Source organism: Lutjanus erythropterus, chromosome 22 (genome assembly GCF_056507025.1).
Source record: "Lutjanus erythropterus isolate fLutEry1 chromosome 22, fLutEry1.hap2, whole genome shotgun sequence".
Taxonomy (NCBI): Eukaryota; Metazoa; Chordata; class Actinopteri; order Lutjaniformes; family Lutjanidae; genus Lutjanus; species Lutjanus erythropterus.
Window position 1 is genome coordinate 17,800,097 of NC_139338.1, and position 10,492 is coordinate 17,810,588.

Consider the following 10,492-nt stretch of genomic DNA (forward strand, 5'->3'; position numbering starts at 1 on the left):
TGTATCTTTTTTCAATTTAAACCTTACTTGTAGGCATACATATTTCAAATATGTTTAATTGAGCTGAAGAAAGTTATACACACAGTAAACAGTGGTGTCAGTGCTGATTTTTATAATATAAAAGAATAATAAAACTATAATTTATGGTAAGTACATTAACATATATAAAGCAGATGAGTTTACCTTCTAAATGTAAAGGGATTGTACTTGGAATTGAACAGTGTCCAAAATAAACACATTAAATAAAAAAAACAAGAGAGAAATAAATGTATATGTACTAAATAAATAAATCAGAAAATAGATGAGTAGAATCTGCATATAAGAGCAGGAACATAACTAGTCTAAGAACTATAGTTATCTACCTTATTTTCCCTCTTATTCTTCCATCATTTTCTAAATACCTCCCATTTCCCTGTCCACATTTATATATATTATGGCTGCACAATTAATCAAAATTGAAATATGGCCAAATGCAATATCCAAATCGCAAAAGCTGTGATTTTTTTGATAAGGGGAACATGTGTGACAAAACAGCCTTATAATGTTGTACACTAATGCTTCAGAGATGCCCTGGCCTATAAATCTTTTTCTCCAGATGTAAGGGGTTTGACACAGACCCCAACAAATTATTATTACCATTATTATGATTTTATTTTATAAAAATGAAAATTGTGATACAAAATGATCATCTTACTAATTGTGAATCATGTTGCAATTGTAATATCTGCTAAAATAATTAATTTGACCATATTATGCAGCTCTAATATATATTTATAATATGATTCAAATGGAGCTGATATCAATTAGCCTCCAACAAGACCGTAATCGGCGAACTGACACAAAGAACAAAAACAATTTGAAATGCTTGGTTTCATAATAAAGTTTATTCTATATTACAAATAGTATTTTGTTCTTGACTGCAAAATAGGAATGCATTATATTTACATACACAGGTATACAATTAATTATAACAAAGTTAGAGAAGCTCGCCTTATATCCCCCAGGTTTCGTCTTTATCTCTCGATAAGATACTCTTTATCTTTCAAATATGGTCTAGTAAAAGTCTTTTCTAGCATGTTTCTGTAACACCTGCTATAACACTGAGCTAGGAGGACATTTTTAGTTCCTACAAAACGTTTGAAGGTGGAAACTTTATCTGTGCTCTTGGCAACACAGGGTGGCTACTAGCAGACAACCTTTGTTGCAGGGGAAGGGGACGGGGAGGCAGGGAGAAATGAAAGACAGGATGTTACACCGGGGGGCAGATTCACAATGACAGCCCAGGACTCTCACCTTGTGTTATTCATTAACACACGGCTGTGAGGGGAAACTTTGGGTATCTAGACAGAGTATACCTTGGCTACATGAATGAAAGAGGCTCTTTGAAATTATCTAAAGGTGTTTCAGTAGTACGTTTCTTCTGAATTAATCTTCCAGTCGCTAAATCGATCCTTATTCCCCTCATTTTCCAATAACAGATATGAATAGATTGATATGTTTACTACATAACTTGTCCAGCAAACACCTTGTGAATGTACCCCTCCAAGTTGAAACAACAGACATTCATCATACTGTATACCTGCAGACAGTAAGTAATGGACAATGACGTGGATATCTCACATACATTTGACACTAGGGCTAAGACAGAAACAGTCACTTGCCAAACTCAGTCTTAAACATAAGTCTACTATTAATCCTAATGTGCCTGTCTTATTACAAAGCTGTCTTTATCTCGTTTGTATGATGAATCACATGTATACATTGTTTATTCCAGGTGGTTTTCAAGAAAACTGAAAGGGAAAGTGACATTTTGTGACAAACTGATGCAGTCTTTGTTTGCTTTTTATGAAACGAACCTTTGTTGCACAACATCTATTTGTTTTCATCTTTACTTATTTGAAAACAGGGCTTCACTCAGAATTTATTTTTTCTGTTGTGGGCTCGACTGATGGAGAACAAAAAAAATAAGCAGTTACCATGATGAAATAATCGATCTAATGCCGCAGACGACTCTCAAAAAAAGATGTAATAGCAGCAAAGACAGAGCAAGACTCAACTTGCATCTTCTGTGTACCAAAACTAAAACCCACAGCTGAGACGCGGCTGTCACAAAACACTGATGGCCTGCGATGAAGGGACAAGAAATTCAAAATGCGAGATCCATAATCTTCAAATGAACAGCTGGCTTGTAAATGACTTTAAAGTCCCTAGTAGTAGTAGAAGTATATAAATATCTTTGAGCAAGGCAGTTCCATTTCATACCATCCAAATAGGTCAACATGCAAGGGTATATAATATCTGTTTTATTTAGCATCTAACACTTCACAAAAACCATGAGGGCATGAGGTTCTGCAGGAGGGGGTTGAACTGGATAAAGGTTCCACCTTAAACGAAAGTTATAGTTTTTATTACATGAACAATCCACTTTTCCATCTCGATTCTTCCAAGCAAAAGAAAGATAAAAGAACACATCCACATCATCATTGCAAGGCTTAATTTTCTTATTTTTCACTTTTTTTTAAATAAGTTTCTTAAATTGTTTACGTTTTACATGCGCTTAAAAAGCCAATAAAGGACCCAAGGTGGACCTAGGGCGGTCTTCACACATTCACATCACCACATGGGGCACGTTGTCAAGGCAAAAGAAAGGGCAGAGGTCAAAAGGTACGGAGGGCGCCTCCATCATCTCTTTCAATCGCTCTCTCCAACAAGTCTTATCTACTTTCTATCAGTTTCTGTTTATCCTGCCGTTGATGCTCACTTCTTGTCCTGTTCCTGCTCTGCTTTATCAGATTTTTTCTTTTTTTTTTCCTCTTTTTTTTTGAGGCTTGGAGAAGGCCGCCCCCTGCCGCCACTGAGGACAACTACACTAATACAGACAAGAGCGCCTCAACAGTTACACACTCAAGAGTTGGGGTTTTGCCGTATGCAACTAGCTACCATCTCCAACGCTTGTGCAAAACAGAAAAGAAAACTGGTAAGTCAGGAGCCGGACACAAGGGTGAACGGTGTGCCGAGAGCCGGAGAGACCCGGGACGATGGAAAGAGAAAGGAGGATCAGATCACCTCGCCCACAGAGCCTCTCACCTCGACACACTGAGGTCAGAAAAATCACACAGGTTTCTTAAAGTTCCAGTCACAATATGTTTTTTTTTTTTTTTGTCCCAGAAGTGGTTGTCTTTTACATAGTCCTTTTTTGTCAGTTCCTCAGTGGCACTTTACAAATACATTTTTGACCGTTTTGAAAATTTTCAAGCTCCTTTGGTTTTTGGCTGACCGACTAAGTCCATCTTGTTTGATTTCTCCACACAAAAGTCTTTTAAATAAGAACATCCTGGGAAAGAAGTGCTACTCTCACAACAGTCAGCCATCATCTGGCTACACTGTATCCAATCATTCTTCTTATTTTTAATGATCAAGCAGTTTCTTACCCAGTACATTTCAGTCAGCTCTTCCCTTTTACCCCCCTCCAGGGTTGGCGTAGATATCTGGGCAGTCAGGATCTTGGGCAGCTGCTGATTGTGTGTGTATCTGTGCATGAGTGTGTGTGTGAGTGTGTGTGCTTTGATAGACCGTCGCAGTGGCGGCACAAGATTGGAAGTGGCAAGAGCCGGACAAAGACTGCTCCTGGTGTTTGGATTAGCAGTCGAAACACTGTCTTCCAGAGTTGTTTGTGTGCTTCTTAGAGAGGATCCAACTTGGGTCGGGGCCTCCGGGTGTTTTTGTCTAATAGGTTAATTTTGCAGTAGCCACATAAGCCAGATGGAAGCAGAAATCATGAGCATTTTCTTTGCAGTAAATGTACGCTGGGCAGGGAGAAATGTGCGAATGTTGCAAAGGGGGTATAGATTGGGGGATGCTCTGGTTTGTAAAGTTTTAGTGTCAGTCACATTTCAATAAAGGAAAAGTTCAGAGAAGCACTAATCCTTCCCTACCCCCCATCAGTCTTTTTCTTAAATACAACTCCAGCTACATGTAAAGAACACAAGAACATTCTAGGTTTGCCTGGACTCGCCCCAAATTTCGCAGATATGTATGCTTCGTTTGTAGGTACAGTGTAAACTTGGCAAACCATCCTTGCATTAATTTTCTTCAGAGGTGTTCATTTGGCTTGCAGTTGTTTCCTCTTGATTCCGTATATTGAATATAGAACTACAATAAACTGGACTCTAGAGATGGTTTTAACTATCCTAGTTTTGAAAAAAAGTTCTCAACAAAATGGACACCCAACATTGTGGTTTTTAAAGAATTACCTATCAGTGTAAATTCTTGAAGGCAACATAAAAATGTTTTTTTCCCCTCTTTTCTTCCAGCAGGGGGACTGAAGTATGCCAATATGGCCAGCTTTCAAGCAATCACCCCTCGGAGCTCTCCCTGTGGCGAAGCTGAGGGATCCCCCACATTGCACTGTGGGAGACGCCAACCTCAGCCCCGGACCACCCTTCAGATTTATTCAGGTAAACTAGTCTATGCAGCAGAGTGGATGAGGAAAACAAAATATTTTCTCAGGGGAGGAGGAAGCAGAAAAAAGGTCAAGGAAGAAGTCATCTTTGAAAGGCGGAGGAGGGAGGAAGTCACATGATGAAAAAGATGGGGACAGGTCTTCGCTCAGGCACGGCTCGGTTTCTGATGGGGTCTCTTCCCAGTGCGCCCTGGGAAGTGCGGTCCTCAGCTCTCCAGACTCATGAAGGCCACCACCTGCTCCAGCTTGAAGGCCAGTCTCTGTTTCCTGGCTGCATCATCCTGCTCCAGCGCACAGACGATCTGCCGCCAGGACGGTGAGTTAAACACAGACACACAAAGACATTACTAAAAGCACTCAAGCTAACAAAACTGCAACCAGCACTTTCAAATCTGGTACTTCATCATAACTAATATAAAGACATAACCAGAACTGAGTAGTAACAAGTTACATTTACTCCATTACATGTACTTAAGTAACTTTTCTGAGAAATTGTACTTTAATGCAGCATACTTTTTACTCTTACTGGAGTAGATTTTACTTTTACTTTATAATAAGACTACCCATATAAATGATGTAGAAATAATAATTGGGATATTAATTAGCTTGTAACAGTTTCCATGTATCAGTGTGGGCTCACTACTAACAATTACTTTCATTGTGGATTAATCTGTCATTTATTTTCTCAATTAATCGATGCAATCAATCGTTGAAGCTCTAGTAAGATCCAGTTACTGCCTACTACAAATTAATCTTGCTATTGAGTTATTAAGATTTGTAACCTTCAGAAGGGAGACTTTAACATATTACTATTTATTAGTAACTTAATTTAGGCCTGATAAAAACAAAACCTTATTGTTAAGTGTAAAATGCATTAATTTGTATTTTATTTAACCTTTATTTTACCAGGAATATTCACATTGAGATTCAGAATCTCCTTTTAAAGAGAGTCTAGGTCAAGACAGCCGCATAAAAAAGTTCACATAAAAGAAACAAGCAACACACTTAAAGCAAAGAGCAAATTACATAAATTGTTTAGAAGTATTTATTATTAACATTTCCATTTATAACTGGCAAAAGTGAGCCTTACAGGTGCATGCTGAAAAAGTCAAGGTGAACAGTGTATGAGTCTGGTAATTTGATACATTAATTTGATATGCAAATAAAACTTTCTGACTTAAGTCTTAAAATATGCTGATGATGCTTAAATACTAGTAACTTATTAAAAAAATAATGCAATGAGATGTGAGGTTTAACAGTACAGATAAATGTGGGCTCACTATTTGGCAAGCAACAGATCACTGTTGCCCCTTGTGTTGCAACAGCTTATTAATGATTTATAAAGTGTTTACAACCTAATTAATAACCTAATTATGAACATTTATAGGGGTAGTCTTATTGTAAAGCAATGATAATTCTTTGTGCTGCATTTATTTATTATTTTATGCATTCATGATTCATTGAGGCAGGTGTTCTGGGGTTTGCTGCTGTTCTGTTAGCCTAACACAGCCACACCTCCACATGACTGTTCAAAGCAGCCTCATGCCTGAAGCTACAGCAGGAGTTACATTATGGCTTTCAAATAGTGCTAACAGCTAATATTTACAGACAATTTAACAACGCTTCTGCTTTCTGCTGTGATGTAAATATTCAGGGTAAGTTAACACTTTCATACTCTCACTCAAGTGACTACTTTTACTGTCTCTGGCTATAACAAGATGTTCCAATGTAGTGTTATTTTATTACCTATTTAAACATTAACTGTACAAAAAGTTAAAAGAATACTCCACTGAACAGATATATTTTGACATCAAATACCAAACTCCATGTAAGCTTTAAAGGTGGCTCAAAGTCCACAGAGTCCTCTAAAACTATTCCTACAGAATTATCTGCTATACTTTAGTTTCTCCCCAGCAGAGCTAAATACACTACACCATTACCTACTTGTGGGGCTAAACCATTACAGGAAATAGAGCATCAATCAAGTTGTTGGTGACATTGTGGCACTTTTTTCTGTCTAGATGGATGTTGGAATCCATTCTAACTGCTGTGAATCCAAGTTGACTACAGCTGCCATCCTTCAGAGAGATGCAAGATGCAAACTTCTGACAGACACCTTTCAAGCCTACAGGGGGTGGGTATTTCAGGGGTGCAGTTTCCATCTGGGAGGGGAGGAACATGTCCACCTAACTTTTAAAATTGTCGTCTTACAAATAAGAAAAGAGAACTGAAGACGATGCATTGGCCTTTGGTGTATTGGTTTGGTCATGACTGGCTTGTAAGCGCATGAGTACATGGAGGAATTGCATTTTTTTCCAGATAAAAAGCTCTGTAATGTCTACATTTCTCAGCTTATCAAAAGTCATGTATATATTCAAGGATTCATGATTTATATGTATTAAGTTCTGAATAAAAAAAAAACTTACTTCTCCATGTAGACCATAGACCCTTGAATATGATTCACTGAAATCAGTTTCAAAATGTAAACATTACATTGCTTTTTCAGCAGAAAAACAGCATTTATTCACAGGCCAATTTTGACCAGACCAATCTGGCAGCGCAGCAACAGGTTGAGGCGGTCTATGCAGCATCTATGGATATATCTCTGTATATAAAGCTTTTCCAGTTACATATATATAAATGTATTGGGCCGGTACACAGCCTAAGAAGATTTACCAACTCAGAACAGAAAAAACTACATCAACCTCCTCTGCATGATTGTCAGGAGAAGTTTTTTTCAAATTCAACAGTCAGCACATTATTTTGTTAGTCTATTCATTATTAAAACAAAATAACCAATTTAATTACTATGTTATTTGTTAGATTGATATAGATTAGAGCTGCAACAATTAGCTAATCAAAGATAATTGCTAACTATGTTTATGGTCAATTAATTGTTTCAGTCATTTTTCAGACAAAACAGTCAATTTGCTGGTTTCAGCTTCTTAAATGTAAGAATTTGCTGCCTGTCTTTTTTCATTCATGAGAGCGAATGAAAAGTCTTTGACATCTTCAAATTGCTTCTTTTGTCCGACCAACAGTTAAAAAGCCAATCTGACCTCCAATATTTGACATTTTATAAAGTAAGCGATTAATTCATAATGATTGTTAGTGGTATCCCTAATGTAGATTTTATAGGACCAATATACAGTGGAGTATCCCTTTGACTTAACTAAAAATCTACAGCATGAGGGGCTCTGAACTCTACTAAATGTTACATAATGATGACACAGATGTGTGCTCAGTGTAAGTCTTAGGATGACATACCTCCTCAGTGTATTTGCCCACATAGGAGTAGATCTCACTGAGAGAGCTCATGCTGTTGAACTCGTTCATGTGCATCCGTGACTGTTCTGCCAAGTAGGCATTCATGTCCTGGTCGCTGATCGCTGGCATCTTACTAATGTCGGAGTAATACCTGTTAAAAGGAACAAAACAAAGAATCAACACATGTTAGGACTACATTTACAGCCGAGAACCTTGTTAGAAAAACTGTTAAGTGATTTGGGAAACAGAAAACACCCAGTGCTGTGTTTATTGTAGATAGTGCTGCTGGTGTCCTTGGAGCTCATTACTACTTGCAGTGGTTCTTTGAAGATATGTAACTAATGCATGTAGCACTGTGGCAACAAGTGTGTTGCATAGTAACGTGTCTGAAATGGAGTCATACTAAACACTGACAGGCCTTCGATTTCAACCTTGAACAGCACAACAGAACACATCCACTGCATTGAGGTAAGGGTAATCAGTCACTGTCAGCAGCAGCTGTGTTGCCCCTATCAACTATGTTAATTAAAGCTGGTTATTTACATATTAAATTCCTGTAGCTGCAGCCGCTCGAGGACAGGCCCGGTGTTTGGCTGGATAATTCTGGGCATGTGTGAGCGAGAGATGCTTTTGCCAGGAAGAAAGTCTTCAGAGCAAACTGAGCAGAGGAAAAAGGCAGGTGGGTGTTGCTCATAGCCTTTGCGCAGAGGTCACACACACATCAACACCTGTTCAGTGCTTGAGGGCAGTTGTAGGGAGCTCCTAGCAGGAGATTGTTAGTGTAGAGACCAGGTGTGCTTGTTTTAGGGGAAAAAAAAGGTTTATATAAAAATTACATTCTATGCTTTCAAAAGATGACTGGAAAGAAATAACTCTAAGGTTAGTTCCATCGTTATTCCAATATTAGTTGGAGTTAGTTAATGAAGCTGTTGTCTGTGTCTAACAGGACAGATATGCCTCAGTTTTGCAAGTGAAGTAAAATGCAGCTCAGCTCTCAAAATGCATTTCATTCCAGCTTGAAATGCAAAACTACAACCCAAACTGCAACTATTTAGACTTCATCTGGTATAGACAAGATGTTGGACTAAGGAACAACATGAAGACTTTGACTAATCTGTGAAAGCTACGGAAAGCCTCAAGTAGATGACAGTCAGCACACCCTCAGTCTGAGGAAGCAGCAGGAGTAGGAACTAAGCAATAAACTGTTGTGGACAGGGTCAGCAACAAAACATATTATAGCCACTTGAAAAAAGTAAAAAAATCAGTATCAGTTCAAATGTACAATAGTTTTCGAATATTCATCACTTTATCTTGCCGTCAGACAGCCTCACAATGGTAAACTGCTGTATAAAAGTCAAGTATTGCTCTCTCTAGACTGAACTGCTAAAAACAGCAATTTTACCTTGAACACAGGCGTTTCTGGTCTTCTGCTGCTAATTTCAGTGTTTTAAATGATTAGTTTGGATTCACCAAAATTCATACAAAAACAAACTAACAGATCGTTCCATTAAATAATTACTTAATTAATTTTGGCAAAGGTGTTTGGTTGCTGTCTAATGGCAAGGTAAAGTGGTGAAAACACTTTAAATATAGTTTACACTTAAACTGATACTGAATTTTTTAGAAAGACCTTATTTAAAGGGCTCAAATACATTTTGTTGCTGACCCTGTCCACAGTAGTGCATTGCTTAGCTTCCATGCTGGTATTCCTCTCTGCCTCTCCAAACTGAGGGTTTGCTGACTGGCATATACTGTAGGTTATACACTCACTATGGATAAGAACCTCATACAAACCCACTTCAAATAATCCAAATTATGCCTTTAAAAACAAGCAGCCTACAGAAAATGTTTAACATTTATTACATGCTTGCAACCAGAGCTGCATCATCTTTATAAAAAAAACCCTGAAACGTTAGCTTTGGAAATATACTGATCCATATGAAAACAGCCTTGTAAACAAATATTGTTATGACAGCTGTGATGGATTTGTCATTGTCTGGAGACCATCAACTCCCACATCAAATTCGAGGCAAGTGTCAATATCTCACTTGCCCGCTTCACTTCACAGCCCCAAATTAATAACATCAACATAGTGCAGCAAGTAAAAGGCTCTGTGGGATATCATGGCTCTGTGCATCTGCACTCACTCCAATTGGGGGGGGGGGGGGGCGGCTAACTAAAACTGCTGCACATGCATACGCTAAATTGTTGACACGTCATTTATTAGTGTTTCAAATGGTTTTCTTTGTAGATTGACTGCAGCACAGAAACACACAGCAGAGATCTCCTTCCTGAGACACAAGTTTCCATTAGCCTGCTCACCAGGTAAGGACGTCCTGTCCTTACAATTAAGCTGTAGCATAAATGAGACAGAAAAGGAGGACGACTCCTCTGTACATCTACTTTGTTGCTGTCTTCCCTCACAGCTGCTGCATTCTGCCTTTAAAGACTCTCCCTGGCATGACCCTCACTGTGTCATGGTTGGACAGCAGAGTGAAGCCGCACTAGATCCACCCTCATTCATTACTATATTACTGAGGCTTTTCCAACTGAATAACGCAGCTCCACTGGGTTGCCCACTGATGACGGTGTTGCTCCACCAAACTTGCAACACAGGCATGATTTATATAAACTACAGGACAGTGGGATGTTTCTATTTACAGCCATTTACATGAACAGCATTTCCTGAAAATACCAGACTATGCATGTTTGGCCTTAGAGAACAGTGTGTACACACCCATCTCTGACTCAGCCCTGTGCATG

At 38.5% G+C, this 10,492-nt stretch overlaps 1 protein-coding gene across 1 annotated transcript in view; it reads right to left on the reverse strand.

Annotated features, from left to right (window-relative positions):
• Window positions 1–862: 862 nt before the first annotated feature.
• The window catches only part of plxna4 (plexin A4), a 311,022-nt gene continuing 301,392 nt past the window's right edge, over window positions 863–10,492 (reverse strand). The window contains exons 31-32 of the mRNA XM_084711313.1: window positions 7,730–7,880; window positions 863–4,764 (exon numbers count right to left, since the gene is read on the reverse strand). Coding sequence (XP_084567439.1) covers window positions 4,669–4,764; window positions 7,730–7,880 — 247 coding nt within the window. The 3' untranslated portion in view covers window positions 863–4,668. The remainder of the gene's footprint in view (window positions 4,765–7,729; window positions 7,881–10,492) is intronic.